The 22,409-nt window shown below is 42.4% G+C and overlaps 2 protein-coding genes across 8 annotated transcripts in view; one reads left to right on the plus strand and one right to left on the minus strand.

Moving 5' to 3' along the window:
* Positions 1-22,409, minus strand: part of nkain2 (sodium/potassium transporting ATPase interacting 2) — a 710,044-nt gene that overhangs the window by 182,690 nt on the left and 504,945 nt on the right. The gene's annotated exons all lie outside the window — the stretch shown is intronic.
* On the plus strand, positions 5,713-6,960 carry LOC103280543 (NADH dehydrogenase [ubiquinone] 1 alpha subcomplex subunit 9, mitochondrial). Its single transcript, XM_008119939.3, is given in 3 exon segments — positions 5,713-5,792; positions 5,795-6,581; positions 6,583-6,960. Coding segments are annotated over 3 exon segments (1,128 nt in total). The 5' UTR covers positions 5,713-5,719; the 3' UTR covers positions 6,851-6,960.

Raw genomic sequence — 22,409 nt, forward strand, 5'->3', positions numbered from 1 at the left:
AATAGGTTTGATCCAGTCACTTTCTCTCAATCTCGTCACAGGTCTACTGTAAGAGTCAAATGGGGAAGATTAAAGAGACACGTAAACTGCCTTGAGCTCATTGGATGAGAGCTGGGATGTAAATGTTATCAATAAGTAAGTAAGTTAGTAAATAAACCTTTCAAGCATCAGATTTAGCAACTGAAAATTTAGTTGATTAATTGGAGAGAGCAAATTGAAATCAATGGGCCTGCAAGTTTAAAGGGTTTTATTTCAAGCCTAATTTGCTCTTGATAGGTTACTGTAATAAGAAATAAAAAGAAAATGTCAAAACATGATTTTTTTTCATTAAAATGTAAGTTGTTAAAACATGTTTAATATCTCCAAAAGGCAGTGTGTTGACTTTGAGGTAATACATTAATTTGAATTTATATATGCTATCCGAAACTGAATAATGCAAAGATTAAAATCAGACAACTAGTCAACTAGAAACTCTTTAACTGGGTATCCAGAATAATAGCACCATGATTATTTGTCATGAATGGGCTCATACATCACCAGATATGCCTTGTGATTTTAGATACACATGGACATAAGAACAGAAATTCCATTATACACTTAACATTCCATCATTATGCTTTATAATGGTTTGTGTGAATTTTTGCAGCCTTCTGCTTTATGGTTTGCCTAACAGATTTACATACATCTTGCAAATCAGCCATGTGACTCACTGCAAAATAAAACTATGAAGCTTGTGAATACCAAGAATTTTTTTTGAATGGATACACTCTAATAGCATCAAAGAAAATTTAATCCCTTTCCAAATCACATTTGTATATGCCTATGTGTCATCTCTTCTGACTTATGTCTTTGCAAGAAGAAATTACAGAGATGGCCATGATGATGATGGTCATAAGCAGTTACAAATATCTGACCTAGAGACACACATTCATGCCTGTTTCATATTCATGATCTCTGGGTATTCCTAGCTTGGGGGATATGTAAGGACAGTGAAAGTCCCCCAATTTCTGTTCATTTGACAGCAGCCACTGCAATGAGTCTGTTCTTCTGTCAATTGGGGAAGACTGATATTTCCATCCACCCCCCATGCAAATGATCTCTGCCACAAGTGATCTTCATTGTGAGGCAGAATTGCAAGAGGGACCCTGCTTCTGACTCCTGCAATGGAAATCACTCATGAGAGAAGGTGGAAATGTACATCAGCTGCCTTCTGAGTGAAAGGTTACACACACCTTTGATTGCAGAGGTTGCTGCCCAGGGGGAATTGGGAGGGCTGGGACACAGTCCACTGTGTAACTTTGTAACTATGGTGGTTGCACATTCATACCTGCCCAAGTAAACATTGACAAATCATAACCACAGAAGCAGCAACAACAACTATGATTGATGATGATGATGACTGATTGCAAGTGGGTTTCAAAGGCAATTTTAGTTGCAAACCCTAAATTATGAATTATGCAGTATCCCCCTGAAATTCAAAACGAAAATTCTTCCTCTACCCATAAATGTGGTCCTATTAAATATACTTTCCTTGAGTGTCAGACTATATATGTAAGATCACAAAATGATTCACCTTTATGTTTGTACTATATTTCACCACATAATGGCCACACTTTTTCTCCTATTTTCAGCTAAAAAAAGAAGGGTGCAACTATTTATACAACTAACAGATAAGTGAAGCCCCTTGCTGGAAAGGGGGCAAGTTACATGGGCAAGTGAGGCTTCACTTACCGGTGTACCTGCCCCCTTGGAGCTATGGGGCTTCACTCAACTGGCAGCTGATGTTTATATCAGATTTTTCTCACATTGTGTGTGAAACTTTGGTTTCAGAAGTGTTTGTCTTTTCAATGTCATTTTAAACAGAACTAGACCACAGTGGCTTTAGTACCTGAAAAGACAGCAAGGAAAGTGTTAATTCTTTGAATGATGTCATCAAATATTAGATGACTCTACTTTTCAGGCAGTCACAAAAGAATGTTAAATTATTGATTTGGTTCATGTCTTGCATTTCATTAAACTTATTTTGTGTGATAGAGAAAATGGCTTTTCTTCTTCTGAGGTTGTGTGGTTGAATTATTATTAGCCCCAATCCAGCTGTTCCTTGAACAGTTGAGAAGAGTGGTAGTATAGCTATGCCTACTTCTGGCATCAGAACCCAGATGTTTTGGCCTTCAACTCCCAGAAATCTTAACAGCTGGTAAACTGGCTGGGATTTCTGAGAGTTGTAGACCAAAACATCTGGGGACCACAGGTTGAGAACCACTGCATTAGAGGATCTTTGGCCCCATCTACTCTGCCATATCATCCAGTTCCTGATCTCAGATTATCAGCTTTGAACTCAGTTATATGGCAATGTAGACTCATATAATCCAATTCAAAGCAGATAATCCAGGATCAGATACTGGATTATATGGTAGTGTAGATACAGCCTTCCTATTTCTTTGTAGGCATTTCATTGATAACCTCATATAGATAACCCCCAAGGTCCTTCCTAACCCCGATTCTGTAATGATTTTTAGTTCCAGATAACTTAGTTCTCTTAACGCTAAATGTTTGTTACTCTATTGAATTGTGGTGATTATTATATTATTGGCTGTTGCCAATGTGGTTGTTTTCATATGTTATGTTGGCTAGTAAAGGTAAAGGTTTTCCCTTGACATTAAGTCTAGTCATGCTCGACTCTGGGGGTAGTGCTCATCTCCATTTCTAAGCTGAAGAGCCAGCATTGTCTGTAAACACCTCCAAGGTCATGTGGCCAGCATGACTGCACAGAGTGCTGTTATCTTCCTGCCACTGCGGTACCTATTAATCTATTCACATTTGCATGTTTTCAAACTGCTAGGTTGGCAGAAGCTGGAGCTAACAGCGGGAGCATACCCCGCCCCCTGGATTTGAACCACCAACCTTTCAGTCAGCAAGTTCAGCAGCTGCACCACCAGGGGCTCCTTCTGTTGGCTACTTTGAGTATATCCTTTAAAAGAGAAAGTAGGGGTTTTTTTATGAAAGAAAGAGAAATAAATTAAATAATCACAAAAAATTTCTCCAAATCCACCAGCTAATGTAACCAGTCAAAATCGAAGATTCCTGGAGTTTAGCATAACATCTCCAAGATTTGCTACAGATTTAATGGAGGGAGATTTGGGTTGTTGTGATCTCACTCTTTCAATGGATAAAAAAGCCACATGCAGGCCTCCTAAACAGCATCTACTAACGGCAAAGCTTCAATAAAACTTCTAGATCGTAAGTACATCAAACACAAATAGAATCCTGTTTGTCATGGCAGTCCTTAGTAACCTAATTGCATGACAGATCCATCCAGAGGAAACTTGAAAGAGGTTAACGTGAGTGTGATACAGTCTCCTAGGAAACAGATGACACTATTGGAAAAATAGCTTTTATGTCTAGAAATTGGAACTTTTGAGATTGCTGTCCATAACAAAAATGGCTAAAAAATGTAGGCAACTGGAAAGCAGAACATTCTTGGTTTTTTTTATTTATTTTGTAGAAAAACATTTTAGTAAAATACTGATGTATGAAATACTCTCTTACCCACTCTCTATAAAATGCCACTTAAAGGAAACATTTCAGTATTAGAGGTCTCACTATTATTTTTAATTCATAAGAATATCTAAAACAGAATCTAATAAGTAGAGACAATATAATTTAGTGCAACTGTATGGACCACTGAACCTGCAAGTAAATGTTTCAGTGTAATGATTGGTGGACTTATTTTGTATGATGCAAGTGATTTATTTTTTCAGCATTATGATATGCCCTGGGCATAATAAGCACTTCAGCTCAAAAGCCTGAGTTTGGCATTACCAAGCCATGGATAGGAGAAAAAACAATGTCACTTTCCAGGTGAACCAAATCACAGCGAGATTCAGAGTCAGGCAGGAAAGAGGTGTGGTAAATATGTCACTGGGAAAATTCTTTTATTTATTTTGCTTTAAATGACAGATTTCTTCAAAAAAAAATTAAAGTATTTTCATTAATGTGTATCTCATTCTGAGACCTTCTGATATAGGTTGAGAAATGAATGCAAAGAAAACCTTATTCAATTCATGGGGTTGCCATTAGAGTTGGCCCAGATACCATTTCATCGGTTTCTTTAATGTTTTTGTACTGTTCCGTCCATTTGGATAGTGCGGAATAGTACAACCCCATCCAGAATGAAAAGAACAGTGAAATGAAAAAAAGGGGAGTATGGTAGCCGTTTGGTCAGCTGATTTTCAGCGTGCTGGCTGTAGGCCATGACTGGCAGGGCCTACAGCTGAGCACCAGGTGCTCGACGCTTGTAGGCCCGGCTTGCAGGGTTTAAAGTCGAGCACTAGAGCGCTCGCCTCTAAGCCTTGCCTGTTGGCCCTATGAGCTTCAAATGCTCGGTTGTAGGCCCTGCCCACTGAGCACTCTTTGCTCATAGGCTCGGCATGCAGGGCCTACAGCCGAGTGCTGGGCCCGCTCAGATGTAGGCCCTGGTTTTTTGCTGCCCAAGGTGCAAAAATCTTCATTTTTTTCTGCCTTGGGAGGAAAAGCTCATTCATATAGGCACTTGTTTTCAGAAGTGGCAGACGAAAACGGAAACGGGCCCATACAAATGGGACGAATAGAAAATTGTAGCGATTCCATACAAATGCATGAAACTAACTGCCTTTAGACAACAGAAAATATGAAGCCACAAACACAGACAAATGCATTTTCATATAAATAAATATAAATGATATTTTTAGATATATTGGGCATTACATGGGAATTATACTACTTAGAAATACCAGTTCCTGAACTTCACCTGCATTTTTATAAAGGGATCCAAAGGTTTCCTAAACATAGCCTTTATTAATGGAGGCCAGACTGCCTTTGACTCGTTTCAAAATACATCAGCTTACGGAAAGCTTTCCTGGACAACGCTCAAGAAAGCCTTTAAGCTTTTCTGCTTTGGGGATAAAAACAAAGCAAAACAAAAACTTGGCATTTGACAAATGATATAAAAATCTAAAAAATACATATAACAAATTAGTTGAAGCTCCTGCATAGCCTTCCCAAACCAAATTCCCTTCTTTTTTTGTGATAGAGTAGAGGTTATAGTTGTGAAATAACATTTTGGGTTTTTTGAGCTTATTTCTATGGGGCTTCAGAACCCCCCCCCCCCAAATTTTCTTGGGATTTGAAAAAAAAATACTTAGAGAATACATGACATAGGGAGATCTGTTGGTGGCTGCTGTTTGGCAGTAGCCAAACTGGGGGCCCTTCCAGACAGCAGGAAAATATAGGTGAAAATGAGTTGAAGTAACCCATTTTCGCCTGGATTGGAGACCCCACAGCCCACCCCAAATCCTGGATTTTTCCTCCTGGGTGGCTAGATGCTATCCCGATTGTAATTAGGATAGCAGCCAGCCATCTGCAAACCCCAAATTTAGATCCTAAAACTTACCAGAAAGCAGCTGGCAGGTACAGAGCCTGCTTGTAAAGTTTTCCTAATTCTTCCTCCCCTTCTCATCAGGTGCTATTTTAGCTTGCTAGGAGAATTTTGCAAGCAGCCTCTGTGCCTGCCAGGAGCTTTCCAGTATGTTTTATGGTCTAAAATTGGGGTTTGGGGAGAGGGGATGGGTGCTCAAAACGTGCGCGATAGCAGGGGTCAGTTCCCACAGGCCCCATACTCCATTAGACCTGTGCCTTTCAGAAAGGCCCGGGTCTAATGAGGTATCAGGCGCTGGGAAAGATGGCGGCCGTCGTCCGCTGCTTTCGCGTCCCTGCAACCGGCCTTCGGTCGCCAAGGACAGGGTATTGTGTTTCTCTGTCAGCATCACCATGCTTCACCATGACCGCCAAGTTCATTACTCTGTAATTCCCCATGGAAAAAGTGGGCGCTCTTCCGTCAGTGGCGTAGTGGCTACTGTCTTTGGGGCCACAGGATTCCTGGGTCGATATGTTGTTAACCGCCTGGGGCGCATTGGTTCCCAAGTCGTCATCCCATATCGCTGTGATCAGTATGACCTCATGTACCTTCGACCCATGGGTGACCTAGGACAGCTTCTTTTTATGGAATGGGATTCTCATGACAAAGATTCTATCCGAAGAGCTCTTGAATACAGTAATGTTGTTATCAATCTTATTGGAAAAGAATGGGAAACAAGAAGCTTCAAGTATGAAGATGTCTTTGTTAATATTCCCAGAAATATTGCCCAGCTCTCAAGGGAAGTTGGAGTAGAAAAATTAATTCACATTTCCCACCTGAATGCAGATGTGAAAAGTCCTTCAAAATACCTTAGGAATAAAGCTATTGGAGAGAGAGTCGTAAGGGAAGAATTTCCAGATGCTATCATTTTGAAACCTTCTGAAATGTTTGGGAGAGAAGATAGGTTTTTCAATCATTATGCAAATATGCATTGGTTTGGTGGAGTTCCACTGATTGCATTTGGAAGAAAAACTGTAAAACAGCCTATCTATGTTTCTGATGTTGCCAAAGCAATCATTAGTGCTATTAAGGATCCTGATGCAAAAGGAAAAACATACACATTGACTGGCCCTCACAGATACCTCCTTTATGACTTGGTACAGTATCTATATGCAGTGCTCCACAGAGTATCCATTGCCATGTCCTATGTATCATTTAATTGCAAGATTTTTTGAGATGAATCCATTTGAGCCTTGGACAACAAGGGACAAAATTGATCGGTTCCACACCACAGACACGAGATTCCCTAACCTTCCTGGATTGGAAGACTTGGGTGTCGTCCCAACCCCTGTAGAACTGAAAGCCATTGAAGTCCTGCGGCGTCATCGTAAATATCTCTGGCTGGAAGCTGATCTCGATGAAGCAAAACCAGCTAGGACTGTTAATAACATGTAATGATTGTTTTCTTGAGCTTTTCAATGTGAAGTTACATTGAAATTACTTGTGTGAAGAAGTCTGTAATACAAGCTAATTTCATAAATAAATCATGTAACCTTTATGAAAAATATTTAAAAAAATGAGGTATCAATTTAATTCAGGACAAAGAAGGTGTCCTGAGGCATCACAGAAGGCTTTGCTTTGCTCCAAATTAATTCTCTTTTACCAGAGGTATTGTTTGAACACCTGTGGTAAAGGCCCAGTACGGCATGCATTTTGGGCCTTGTCTGGAAGGGCCCTGGGTGCAAATTGTAAACTTCACATTATGAAATTACAGAGTTTTGCTTTCATAAATCACAATGAAAATCCTACTAGCAATCTCAGTTGCTATGGTTCCAGAATTTGTTCATCTGAATAAAAAAATCTATTTACTACAAATGAAAGCCGGGCTGGGCAACTGCTGAGGAGTTGGGGGCATTTGCTCACCTACACCCAAGAACAGGTGTGAGGCTTTGGGGCTCTTGGAGCTCAAAATGCAACCTCAAAGCTCTCTTGAACCAGCCAGAAATGTGGCAGTCTGCTTCCCCCACCCAATCCCAGAGGTTCCCAATCTCCATGAAAACACTCCAAGTAAGTAGCAGGAAGCGATGCAACATCAATTTTGACATGCCAAAATGCATCGGTACACCAAGAGCCCCAAAACCTTACAACAATCCTAAAGTGGCAACTCTAATGAGCAAGGATAAGGAACCATGACCCAACTAGATCACAGAACATTATGCCTTTTTGGTCCTAAGTTACCTGTTATCCTTTGCCTACTTTAACACAAATAATTACATGGAACCAATCTCTAAAATTTGGGCAAGGTAAGTGGGGGGAAGGGTGGCTGAACTGATATACTGCACAGTGATTAAAGAGGCATCTTTGCTCCATAATGGATTTTCTCCTTTTGAAATGTCTGTGAAAGGTCCATCCAATTAGTAGAACATTAGTAGGTCCTTTCAAATCCCTTTGGTTGAAGTAACCCCTGAGGCTACTTTTGCAACAATTTACACCTCCTTCCTTATCTCTTTATTTGGAACCTTTAAGTAGAAATCCTTTAAAAAAAAGGATTTTTAAAAGCTCAGCAATGTAGCTTCACAGAAAGTACATTAAATCTATCCAAAAACATTGTTCCAAGTTAGCATACTGCAGTGGTTAGAAATTCAGACTATGGAAAAGGGTGCCACAGTTGGACTTTAACTCTCTCATTCTCTCTCTCTCTCTAGTTCCTTCTTTCTCTTTCTCAATCTAATTTATATCACAAAGGTGGTGCAATGTTAGGATGAGTGGGGAGCAATTCACATCAACCTGAATTCTTTGGTAGAAGAGTAGAATATAAAGAAAATAATTCATAGAATTTATAATTTATAGAATTAGGATACAGCATTCAAATGCCATGGTACCTTTTGGTAACCTTTACTATCCAATGCCAGTAGATATTCTTCCCTTTCTGCTGAGTTCTCTATAGGTTTCAAAGATCTTCAAAGCAGGTTTTCAGTCTACATTGGGGTGGGGATGGAGAAAGAATATGGGACTGCTGGTTCTGCAAAAACAGTCAGATCCAACAGACCTTTGTCACTGTGAGGCTTGTAGTACATTTTGTAAGGGAAAACATCCCTTGGTACGTTTTAAGCTTGAACATAACTGAAACATGTACATTTGAAAGGAAATGGTTTAGCCAATATATATTAAGAAGTTTAGTACAAGCTTTTGCTTATGTAAAAAGTCTGAATGTCCACATTACATCAGAACATGTGTATTCGGAAAAACATCCAGTAAAATACATGTGAAGTGGGGACAAAAGCAAAACATCTTGCAATCTGGAACATAAATGGGGCAAGTTGGAAATCAATAACTCAGCAAAAACACAACTGACAGTTTCCTACAGCTCCACTTTGATTTTTTATAGTTTATTTAGAAGATTTAGGTGTCACTTTTCTCCCAACAGCTTGAGGCAGTTGCAGTTTAAAACACATCACAACAAAGATAAAAAGGGAAGAAGCCGAAAGAGTAGAATAAGCAAGCACCGTCAGGAAACATTGCTTTAATGAAGTGGCTTTGCTTTTCAGTTCTGGATTTGAAACAAAGTATGAGACTTCATTAATTCAAGTATTATTTATGCTATCCACTTTCCTTTTTAGATAAAATGTTTGGAAAGATAAAGGATTAGATTTTAATTTTCAGTTTGCCCTTTTTTGCCATTCCGAAGAAAATTAAGACTATTGTGAGAAAAAAACAAACATATTTTTGGTTTTTTTTCGGTTTTTTTTTTAAATAGATGCAGACTTTTGGGAGGAATTTACTTTAAATGCACTTTTCAAAACTTTTAAGCACTAGTGTTAATGTTTTCAGTATGTTTTTGCAAGAAGATGTATGCTGTAGGAGGATGTGCTTTTTATATTTAAATCAAATGCTTGTTTCATCTGAAATCAAAAGTTACAACTGTTCCTAGAAATGCAAAGCACTGTGCATATTTAATGAAACAATATTTTAAAAACTCACAGTGTAAACAGAACTCTTAAGGTCGATTAGAATATGATTTAAATGCATTTTATGACATTAAATTCAGTTTAATTCACTCTGTAGAAGTGGCCTAATCATTAAATAGGTTCATGTAAAATTTCATAAAATTAATTCTATTTCCAGTTCCAGTAGTCAGAAAATTTTCTTCCCTCCTAATTAAACCTGAAAATATTGTATGCCATTTGATAAAAATAGACCTGATTACTGTCAGATTATAGATATTCCAGTCCATACAGTCTTTGGGTCTGTAAAACCATTTATGCAGTCATCTGAAGCAGATGCCAAAGACTGCAAGCTGTGCCTAGCATCTATAGATACAATATAATGGTAGTCACAAATGATTTTTGAGCTCTTGGAACAAAGCTAAAACTATGTAATGTACATGTGATCTTTTCATCCCTCCTCCCCGTTGTAGGACACGGCTCTACAAGGGCCAGAAAAATAGTACAGGTCAATAACTGGCCCAGAAAATGGTGTCAGGAGGAGCGTTTTGGATTCCTCGACCATGGCCTACTCTTCCAGGAGGATGGCCTACTGGCAAGTGATGGGGTGCATCTCACACAAGTAGGAAAACATCTTTTTGCACACAGACCTCATCAGGTGCACTTTAAACTAGATCCACTGGGGGAGGGGAACAACAGCCTGGCGAACACTATATTAACCACGACCACAGGGAACCGCCAAAAGGCTAAACGGAGGACTGCACAAACACAGCAAGGACCAAATACCGAGAGCACAATCATACCAAATAAACAGCTCGGGGGAAGGTCACAGGGGCTTACATGTCTGTACACTAATGCACAGAGCATGGGAAATAAGCAAGACGAACTCCAACTTTTAGCACAACACCACACGTACAATGTCATGGGCATCACTGAAACCTGGTGGGATGACTCCCATCACTGGAATGTAGCCATTGAGGGCTATAACCTCTTTCACAGAAATAGAACAAAGGGGAGAGGAGGGGGAGTAGCTTTATATGTCAAAAACAGTTATGTTGCAGAAGAAATGCAAGACTGTAATCCGAGAAACCAGCTTGAAAGCATCTGGATAAGAATCAAGGGAACTGGGACTCAAAAAGATCTCGTCATGGGTGTATACTACAAACCTCCAAGTCAGGATGAAGGACTTGATGAAGCCTTCTGTCAACACCTGACCAAACAGGCACAAAGAAGAGATATAGTAGCCATGGGCGATTTCAACTATCCCGATATCTGCTAGAAAACAAACCCGACCAAGAGTATAAAGTCCAACAAATTCCTCACTTGCCTTGCAGACAATTTTATGGCCCAGAAGGTAGAAGAGGCAACAAGGGGATTGGCTACTCTTAATCTAATCTTAACAAATGTGGAAGACCTGATCAATACAGTCAAAGTGGTCGGATCCTTAGGGGCAAGTGCCCATGTGCTCCCGCAGTTTGCCATACAAAGGAAGGCTGACTTCTAAAAACTGAAGGAAATACTGAACGGCATTCCATGTACGCCAATATTAAAAGACAAGGAAGTTAAAGATGGATGGGAGTTTTTTTAAAAAAAGTGAAATACTCAAGGCACAAATGCAAACAGTGCCAACAAAGAAAAAAAGAATAAGACAAGTGCGAAGAAGCCAGAATGGATATCCATTATCTCAGCTTCAAGATACTTTCCTCTACTCAGTAAACGTATTCTTGTTGTCATTTTCCAGTCATTTTTGACACATGGCAACCCTATCATAGGGTTTTTCTTGGCCTGATAATGTGTGACTCGTATAAGGCGACCTGGTAGGTTTTCATGACCAAGTGGGGAATTGAACCTTGGTCTGAAAAATAGTACTCCAATGCTCAAACCACAATACTACACTGGCTTTTCTGCATAGATACTATTAGTGATGATGATGACAGAAGGAAATGAATACGGACTGAGGACCTCTTAGTCTGAAATCTGAAATACTCCAAAATCCAAAATTTAGGTGTCTGAGATTGTGACACCTTTGCTTTCAATGCACACAAATTCTGTTTCATACATAAATGAATTTTGTGTTAGTACTTGGGTGCTATCTTTTTAAAGAATATTTTAATTAAAGTTTTATAGGGACTTGGGTGCTATCTTTAATAAATCTCATCATGTATGTGCAAATATTCTAACATCTGAAGAAATCCAAAACATGGAAGCATTTCAGTACCAAGCATTTTGGATACGGGATACTCAACCTGTATTTCTTTCCTTTGCAGTTCATAAGGATATGACATGTGCTTTTCAATTTTTCTGCTGTAGTCCCATCTAGCTCTCTGTAGGAGGAGTGTTCTCACATAGTTGATGAAATAGCTTCAAGTAGAAAGCAGCTATAAACACAAACACATTGTCCAAGCTTTTAGGACTAAAGATTTTTTACTTTCCCAGTTTGACTGATTTCCTTGACTGGCAATAAGATGTTGTTCCAAGATGACAAAACTGTGTGAAAAAGGCTCATAGTAGGGAAAAAGTCACACCTGCTGATTTGCTCACTGGACCATTGCAAGTTTCTATGATTTCTATTTTTAGTTATTGACAGAAGAACAAAAATGTCCCAAAGTTCAAATCAAATAGGACTGAGGTTGCCATGACAGCTTAAAACTCAGCATCCTGAAAATAATGAAAGTTATGGCCTGGGTTCGGCTAAGCCAAGCTCACTTAACAAATGAATCCCATAAGTATTACAACCCTTCTGCAAAAAATTGGTAAAACACATTAGGGAGGTATCATTAAGAAGTTCTACTCAAATTAATGAATAATTATTTTGATTGTAGCATGATTATTTAGGTTTTGGCACAATTAACATGATGTCATGGTTACTGGAAGTGGTGCTAAGAATTTGTTTAAAAAAACAAAGCATTGTTTATGATCTTGAAAATAAATAGTCTTGAAACTGCAGGTTGGCTTCAAAATCCGATTACATGAGACCACCCCCTGTCAGAGTCTATCCCTAGAAATACTTTATATATCCTTATAATATTTTGGTTTAGTTGATGGAATTCTTTATCTTTCTTTTTGCCTCTTTTATTAAAAATGAATTTAATAAGCTTTGGCTAGAAGTTCAAAGAAATGAAAAAGAAGTAGTACATCATTCTTTATTGACCATTGGGTTAAATTCCAACAACATACATAGCAAAACATAGAAAGATAAAAATAAAATTCTAAATTTTCCCTTCTTTATTGCAATCATTGGTACAATGGCATTTAAACTGACATTTCTGTATTTCATATAAACACGCTGAAAGCTTATAGAGGCTCAAAATGGCTTTAAAAAGCAGTTATTAGATCTGCCTTACTGGTGGAGAACAACATCTCACAGGAGATTTGGGTGCATCAGAAATGTCCCCTCTTACTCCCTATTTGATTTCTAGATCTAGTCTCAAATCTGGGGATTATGTTAGCTCTGACCTTATGCACAAAGAGGCTTTTCTATTGTGCTTCTTAAATAGGCAGAATAAATCTTGACTGTTTTTCAAAAAGAACATCATATAGAATGAGCTGTAGGGAGGGTCCTCTTTTTATAAGAAAACAGAAGGCTATATTCCTAATGGGATGAGGGTCAATCCTTTGAAGCCTTTGGCTTAAAAGAGAGAAAAGGCAAAATCTGAGCATCCTCAAAATGGGTGGCATAGGTGAAAGTATTGTTTTGACCCCTAGAGATGTTGTTATTGGACTGACATCAACACTGTAATCCTTTTTTTCTTTTACATACATAATGTAGTAATAACACTTCTGAGGGCCCTTCCAGGCAGGCCCAAAATGCGGGACCTGTCACGGGTTTACCTGAGGTCTCCAAATGATGCCTCAGGTAAACCTGAATTAATCTGGAGTAAACTGAGATCTCCCAGTTTACTTAGGATTAATTAAACACCTGGAAAAATCCAGACCTTAATGTAAGGTATGGATCTTTAATAATAATAATAATAATAATAATAATAATAATAATAATAATAATACTTTATTTTTCTATCCCGCCACCATCTCCCCGAAGGGACTCGGGGCGGCTAACATGGGGCCAAGCCCTAAACAGAAACAAAATATAACAAATTAAAACCAATATCTATAACTGAGAAACAATGATACAACAATCAGATAAAATAAGCAGTTAAAATACAACATACAGTAAAACACATATTGACCATAAAAAATGATGTAATGATACAAGCATCTACCACTATGGATAAAAAGGGGTTGGGTATATAAAAAGTACACAATTTCAAAGCCATTTAATAAAGTGCATGGACAAGTGTCAGAGAGTTGCCTGGGATAATGTGGGATAGGATAAATAGGAAGGAAAATAAAGTGCTAGGAAGCAATGTGGCAATGATAGGGATCTATCATGTTAGTGATTGTTCAAATGCACAATGAAAGAGCCATGTTTTAAGCTTTTTGATAAAGGCAGACAGGGTTGGGGCCAGTCTAATCTCCCTAGGGAGGGAATTCCAAAGCTGAGGGGCCACTACAGAGAAGGCCCTCTCCTTCATTCCAACAAGCCGAGCCTGTGATAGTGGTGGGAACGAGAGGAGGGCTTCCCATGAGGATCAAAGAGATCATGCAGGCTCATAGGGGGAAAGGCAGTCACAAAGATAGACGGGTCCCAAACTGTTCAGGGCTTTGTAGGTGATTACCTGCACCTTGAATTGGGACCGGAAAGTGAACAGCAGCCAAAGGAGCTCCTTAAACACGGGGGTTGACTGCTCCCTGTAAGTTGCTCCGGTTAGCAATCTGGCTGCTGATCGTTTGTGATGACCCATGGGCCTTGTAGTCCTGCTCAGGACATTGTAATTCCTGATGAAGACGAAAACTTGGGTTTTTTACCTTCCCAGTCTGAACTGGATTCTTCTCAGCCAGATCTTTCCCAGGCAGATCTGGGAACCTTGCACCTGCAAGAAAGTTGTCTCCCAGAAGTATGTCAAACAAGCCCAGAGCCTACTTCTCCCGTGTTCTTGCGCCGGGAGTTTTGTAAACAACAGAGAAGTTTGGAATCAGCTTCGCGCAGGAGTGCGAGGATTGCAGCTAAGAATGTGGCCAATTAAGACTGCTTCTCGTGAGAATCTTTGGGGAGTCTCACATCTGGTCTCAGAGTTTAGCTTTCGGTTCTGATTCCCAGAGAACTGCTTCGGCGGGAAAGTTAGACTCTATTTAGGTGTTTTACCCGCGTAGTAACTTCGCGGAGTCAATTCGTCAGCCTACGGAGCGAGTTGTGTCTGGACAGCGCGCTCCGATTCAAGCCTCGCTCCTGCTCAAGCCTTGCCTTGCTATCCAGCCTTCGCCTTGCTTCCCAGCCTTTGTTATCTACGGACTTTGCCTTGTTTCCCAGGATCAATCTTTGCCTTGTTCCACGGATTCTATCAAGTTATTCCACGGACCTTGTTCTTGTTCTTAGTTACCCTGTTCCACGTTCAAGCCTTGTTTCAAGTATCAAGTTATTTCCTAGCCTCGCTCAAGTTTCATGGACTAAAGGACCTTGTCATCTCCCCTCACTTTGCTTGGCAAAGTGAGTGTTTCGGTTATTGGATTACAACTTTGGACCTTAATAGTTCTTATTGGACATTGCTTTTTTGGACTAATTCTGACCTTTCCTGAAAGGTCTAATTCTGGACTATTTTCTACACTTGTTTTTATTAACTTTATATATTCCTTCAATAAAGATATTAGATAGATTCTGGCCTCTGTGTATGGTTATTGGTGCTCTGCAGCCTGGGTCCTGACAGTTTGACTCCGCCACCCTAAGCACCAATTAACCTCGGCCAGAATGTCTACCGGAGTCGTACCTGGGCCGAGCGGCCAGCCGATTACCTACACCATCGACAAGGATGAGGTGGACCGAATCCGTGATAAGCTCAATGCACAGGATGGAGAAATAAGGGGTTTGAAGGAACGCGGAATTCGTCTTCCGGCCATGGCGTTGCCAACCAAGTTTACTGGAGAAGCTTCTAAGGTTCATGTCTTCCGTCGCCAATGTCAAGCTTATCTAGAGGCCCGTGCTGCCGAGTTTCCCCAAGAAGACATCAAAGTGGCATGGGTTTACAGTCTTCTAGACGGGCCAGCGGCCAGCTGGGCGACGGCACTGTACGACCAAGCCTCTCCACACCTAAGATCAGCGCAACGCTTCTTGGACCACCTCAAGGAGACTTGGGGAATCGAGGACAATTTGGAGGCAGCCGGTCACAAACTCCGTCGCCTTTTCCAAGGAGACAGACCTATGTCTCAGTATATAGCCGAGTTCCGAGTGCTGGCCCACAACACCGGCTGGAACGATGTAGCCCTCAGGGGACAATTCCGGGAGGGTCTCAACATTGAAATGCTGGAAGAAATCTCCAAGGTGGATCCTCCCCAGACCCTCGAGGCACTCATTGATCAATGTTTACGGGCTGAAGTCATGATTGCCAACAGGAAACAGTGGGTTCGAGGCCAGGGCGGTAGAGCCGGGGCAAAACCCCCCGCTCCCGCCAGCATTCAGCCACGTCCGGTCTGGAGACCCCCACCGCCAACCCCATACCCCAGAGGAGGCGAGGAGGTGCCGATGCAGTTGGGCAATGTGCGTCCCAGACTAGATGCCGCCGAGAAGGCCCGTCGTCAACGCTTAAACCTCTGCTGGTACTGCGGGAACGGGGGCCACTTCGCCAGAGAGTGCCCAGCCAAAGGGAAGCCTGCCGCCCGTCTTGCGGCGGCGTCCTCCACGGAGACGAAGACGTCTGAGCCGACTGGCACACAGCCGGCGGGGGAAGCCAACGACCGGGTGTAGAGAGGCTCGCCAACCCGGTCAAAAAATCCATCCAAGAGCCGCCAACCGGGGTCCTGTTCCTTCTCGTGGTCACATTATGGTCAGCAAAAAGGGGACCCGTCATGATCCACGCCATGATAGACTCTGGAGCTACCAACAATTTCATCGATAGAGAGTATGCCGACTCTCTGGGATTACAATATCATGATTTCAAGAATGCCCGTGTGGTGCAAGCCATAGACGGCCGCCCCCTCAAGACGGGCCCCGTAAGTCAGTGGTCGGAACCCACCAGGATGTGGATAAGGGAACATATGGAAGAGATTTCCTTCTTTGTTACCGAGGTCCCCCATTTCCCTGTGATTTTGGGAATTCCATGGCTGACTCTCCACGACCCTAACATCTCCTGGTCCAACAGAGAACTGCAGTTTGCTTCACCGTACTGCCAAAACCATTGCCTCGTAGCCAAGGTATGCCACGCCACAGACACCGAGCCCATCATCACCTTGCCAAAGAAGTACTCCGAGTATTGGGATGTATTCAATGAGAAAGAAGCCGAAAAATTACCCCCACATAGACCTTATGACTGTGCCATTGACTTGGTGGAGGGGGCCCCGATCCCGCGAGGGCATCTCTACTCCCTGACTGAACCAGAGCAAGAAGCTCTCAGGGAATTCTTAGAGACAAACCTTCGCAAGGGATTCATCAGACCCTCTCAATCCCCAGCCGCCTCCCCAGTGATGTTTGTGAAGAAGAAGTCAGGGGAACTACGCTTGGTGGTGGACTACAGAGCATTGAACAATATCACCAAGCGGAACAGCTATCCCCTGCCCTTAATCTCGGATCTACTGGATCGGCTTCGAGGAGCCAAGGTTTACACCAAGCTGGATCTTCGGGGGGCTTACAACTTAGTTCGCATCAGGGAAGGGGACGAGTGGAAGACCGCCTTCCAGACTAAATTCGGATTATTCGAGTCCCGAGTTATGAATTTCGGTTTATGCGGAGCCCCCGCAACGTTCCAGCATTTTGTCAATGACATTTTTCAGGACTATCTAGACAGGTTCTTGATAATCTACCTGGACGATTTTTTGGTGTTTTCTAGATCACAATCAGAACATGAGAACCACGTCAAAATGGTGTTACAACGATTGCGGGATCATGGACTTTATGCCAAGCTGGAAAAATGCGCCTTTGATCTACAAGAGGTAGATTTCCTTGGTTACCGCATCTCGCCTCTAGGGCTTTCCATGGATCCAGCCAAGGTTTCAGCAGTATTGGAATGGCGGGCGCCAACTAACAAGAAAGAGGTGCAGCGTTTCTTGGGGTTCGCGAACTATTACCGCAAGTTCATTCCAGATTTTGCCCGCTGGTCCGACCCCATCACTAGCTGCATCCGTGGAAAGCAGCCTTTCCGCTGGACTGATCAAGCAGAGAAAGGGTTCCAGCAACTAAAGAAACTATTCACCTCCCAGCCAATTCTACAGCACCCAAATCCTGGAACCCCTTTTGTGGTGCAAGCGGACGCCTCTGATGTGGCAATTGGGGCTGTACTCTTACAACCGGTGGGAGATCACCTCCATCCCTGTGCCTTTTATTCTCGTCAACTAACCACACCAGAGAGGAATTACACCATTTGGGAAAAAGAACTACTGGCCATAAAGGCAGCCTTTGAAACTTGGAGACATTGGCTAGAAGGGGCCAAATTTCCCATTGAAGTCCACACAGATCATCGTAATCTAGAACATCTAAGAACTGCCCGCAAACTAAATCAGAGGCAGCAACGTTGGGCTTTATTCTTTGAACGTTTCAACTTCCAGATCCATTATGTGACCCCAGCCCAAACCAAGCAAGCAGACGCCCTGTCACGTAAACCGGAGTACGCTGCAGGACGCAAGGAGACCTTTGAATCCCAACTGCTACAACCCGAGAACTTTGCCACGCTCACGGTGGGGAACACCAAATCCATTCCCATTGGTTCAACTTCCCCTACTCCAGGACTCATCTGTGCTCAAGAAATCAGGGCTAGTCAGCAAGCAGATGCCTGGGCGCAGGACCAACTTCGCCAAGGTCTGCACTTTCCCTTTTCGCTTAAAGATGGGCTGCTCTGCTATAGAAATCATGTTTATATCCCACCCGGACCGGGCAGGGAAAAAGCGCTTCGTCTGTGTCATGACTGCAAACCAGCAGGACACTTCGGACTATTTAAAACTATGCATTTGATCCTAAGGGATTTTTGGTGGCCCAAGATCCGCAAGGATGTGGAAAAATATGTCAACACCTGCCCAGTATGCCAGCGCTCCAAGATACGAAGGGAGAAGCCCTCAGGGCTTTTACACCCCCTTCCTACCCCATCTCGCCCATGGGAAATAATTTCCGCGGATTTCATCACTGACCTACCACCTTCCTGTGGATTCACCACGATCTTGGTGGTGGTGGACCTTTTCACCAAGTTAGTCCATTTCATTCCCTGTGAAGGCCTCCCCACGGCCAAAGAAACTGCGGATCTATTTCTTCAACATGTTTTCAGACTACATGGATTGCCCAAGAGTTTAGTCACAGACCGTGGATCTCAATTCACCTCTCGTTTTTGGAAGGCACTACAAAAACTATTGGGCATAGACTCTCGCTTATCTTCAGCTCATCATCCCCAAACAGATGGGCAAACGGAGCGCACCAATGCCACTTTGGAGCAGTATCTTCGCTGTTATGTAAACTACCAACAGGATAATTGGGCTTCTCTGTTACCACTGTCTGAGTTTGCCTACAACAATGGAGTTCAAGCTTCTACAAAAGAAACGCCGTTCTTTGCAAACTACGGCTTCCATCCACGTTTCTTCCCCCCTGTCATTGAAACTTCAGAAGTTCCCGCAGCAGAGGATTGGCTGCAGGAACTCACAGCGGTGCAACAACTTTTGCTCCAGCAACTGGACCAAGCCAAGGAGGACTATAAACGCCACGCTGACAAACATCGCCAGCCGGGCCCCGAAATCAAGGTAGGAGATCGGGTTTTTCTGTCCACTCGCTTCCTGCCCTCCCACCGCCCTTGCCGGAAGTTAGATGCCCGTTTCATTGGCCCCTATCCAGTGGTGGCGCAATTAAACCCCGTGACTTTCAAACTCCAACTTCCGCGTTCAATGCGCATTCACCCAGTGTTTCACCGTTCCCTGCTCCTTCCGGCGGATGGTGTGCGACCTGATACAGACCAACCAGCCCCCCCTCCTGTTTTGATGAATGGGGAGGAGGAGTTCGAGGTTGAGGACATTTTGGATTCTCGCTTTCACCGCCGCCGCCTACAATATCTCATTGACTGGGTGGGTTTTGGCCCTGAGGAACGCTCTTGGGAAGACGCCTCCACAGTCCATGCTCCTGATCTAACCCGTCGCTTTCATCAGACCTATCCCACCAAACCGCGACCTCGCGCCTCGGGGAGAGGGCCCCAGTTTGGGAGGGGCCTTGAGGAGGGGGATAGTGTGATGACCCATGGGCCTTGTAGTCCTGCTCAGGACATTGTAATTCCTGATGAAGACGAAAACTTGGGTTTTTTACCTTCCCAGTCTGAACTGGATTCTTCTCAGCCAGATCTTTCCCAGGCAGATCTGGGAACCTTGCACCTGCAAGAAAGTTGTCTCCCAGAAGTATGTCAAACAAGCCCAGAGCCTACTTCTCCCGTGTTCTTGCGCCGGGAGTTTTGTAAACAACAGAGAAGTTTGGAATCAGCTTCGCGCAGGAGTGCGAGGATTGCAGCTAAGAATGTGGCCAATTAAGACTGCTTCTCGTGAGAATCTTTGGGGAGTCTCACATCTGGTCTCAGAGTTTAGCTTTCGGTTCTGATTCCCAGAGAACTGCTTCGGCGGGAAAGTTAGACTCTATTTAGGTGTTTTACCCGCGTAGTAACTTCGCGGAGTCAATTCGTCAGCCTACGGAGCGAGTTGTGTCTGGACAGCGCGCTCCGATTCAAGCCTCGCTCCTGCTCAAGCCTTGCCTTGCTATCCAGCCTTCGCCTTGCTTCCCAGCCTTTGTTATCTACGGACTTTGCCTTGTTTCCCAGGATCAATCTTTGCCTTGTTCCACGGATTCTATCAAGTTATTCCACGGACCTTGTTCTTGTTCTTAGTTACCCTGTTCCACGTTCAAGCCTTGTTTCAAGTATCAAGTTATTTCCTAGCCTCGCTCAAGTTTCATGGACTAAAGGACCTTGTCATCTCCCCTCACTTTGCTTGGCAAAGTGAGTGTTTCGGTTATTGGATTACAACTTTGGACCTTAATAGTTCTTATTGGACATTGCTTTTTTGGACTAATTCTGACCTTTCCTGAAAGGTCTAATTCTGGACTATTTTCTACACTTGTTTTTATTAACTTTATATATTCCTTCAATAAAGATATTAGATAGATTCTGGCCTCTGTGTATGGTTATTGGTGCTCTGCAGCCTGGGTCCTGACATCGTTGGACTAACTAGTTTCCGGGCAGTCCCACATATAGTGCATTGCAATAATCCATCCTGGAGGTAACTAGGGTATGGACCACCATGGCCAAGTCAGACTTCACGAAGTACAGTCGCAGTTGGCGTACAATTTTTAGTTGTGCAAAGCCACTCCCAGCCACTGCCGACACCTGAACATCAAGCGTCAGCGATGAATTCAGAAGGACTCCTAAATTGCGGACCTGTGTCTTCAGGGGGAGTGCGACCCCGTCGAGCACAGGTTGCCACCCTATGCCCCGATTGGCCAAGCGACTGACCTGGAGGACCTCCTTCCAGGTGTGGGCCCTGTGGGGACTGACTCCTCAATCAATCCCCACTGCAGTCCTGGTTTTTTGGGATCCAAGAGTCTGAAGTAGTGGGATGGCACCCTAACCTTCTCCTCTCAGCCCCCCATTTACCTCCCAAACCTACCCGAGGGGCTTGGCTGCATGCTCATGCCCCTCTGGCAAAAGCTCCTGGCATGTTAAAATGAAGCGTTGGGAGGTTGGGTGGGAGAGGGAGTGTGATGTCTTCACTCAGCTTTTTCTCTTCTCTGTTCATTTCCTGGTTTAGCTTCCCTTTGGTGGACTGTTCCATTTGCACTTAATTTAGGGGTGGAGCTTAAAACCCCCCTGCAGGCCAGGGCGAGTTGGTTCAGCTCTGCAGCCTCAGAGCTCATCTTAGAGGTTTCCCTCCCTTTTTGGCATTCTATTTCAGAGCTTCTAGAAGTTAGGCCAGAAAATTGTCTGGGTTCTTTTGGACTGGCAATCCAAAACAGGTAATCTATAGCATGTACTTACCACACCATAGCAAAGTTCAGTACTTACCTAAAGCCTAAATTGTGTTCTATACCACCATAGCCTAGAGTACTTTACCTATAGTCCAGTATTTACCATATAGATATTAAAGCTTTGTGTACTTCACCACAGCCCTGTATTTACCAGCATAGTTATTCCTCATAGCCAAGAGTATTTTACTTTATAGCCTTGTGTACCTACCTTATAGCCATTTTAGTTGAGTATTTACCTTAAAGATATTATAGCCAATACAGTTCAGAGTACATACCACAAAGCCTAGAGTATTTTACTATTATTAGTTCAGTTTTTCATCATTATTAGTTTATACCTTTCCTTAATAATCTAGTTCATATTATATAGCCATCTCAGCTTACTTACCAACAGCAAAGCCTTGTACTTTTCACTACAGCCTCCATTTACAATCAAAATACAGTAGAGTCTCACTTACCCAACACTCGCTTATCCAACGTTCTGGATTATCCAACACATTTTTGTAGTCAATGTTTTCAATATAGCGTGATATTTTGGTGCTAAATTCATAAATACAGTAATTACTACATAGCATTACTGCGTATTGAACTACTTTTTCTACCAAATTTGTTTTATAACATGATATTTTGGTGCTTCATTTGTAAAATCATAACCTAATTTGATGTTTAATAGGCTTTTCCTTAATGCCTCCTTATTATCCAACATATTCGCTTATCCAACATTCTGCCAGCCCGTTTATGTTGGATAAGTGAGACTCTACTGTAGTTCTATTTCATTATAATTTGGAGTGTTTTGTCTCACAACATTAAAGCAAAGTGTACTTCATTATAATTTTGTACTTTGCCATCTTCATTCTGTTTTGTACTAATAACCAAGTGACTTACCACAGTTACAGTCAAATATTTTACCTCATATTATTTCAGATACAACAAAGAGTTTATTTCCTGTGTGACTAAGCTCAATCAATGCACTTCGTTTCTGTTATATGTTATTTTGATTCATTATTCAAGAATCCTGACTGAAGTTAACATTGCCTTTGTTCAATAAACA

Source organism: Anolis carolinensis, chromosome 1 (genome assembly GCF_035594765.1).
Source record: "Anolis carolinensis isolate JA03-04 chromosome 1, rAnoCar3.1.pri, whole genome shotgun sequence".
Taxonomy (NCBI): Eukaryota; Metazoa; Chordata; class Lepidosauria; order Squamata; family Dactyloidae; genus Anolis; species Anolis carolinensis.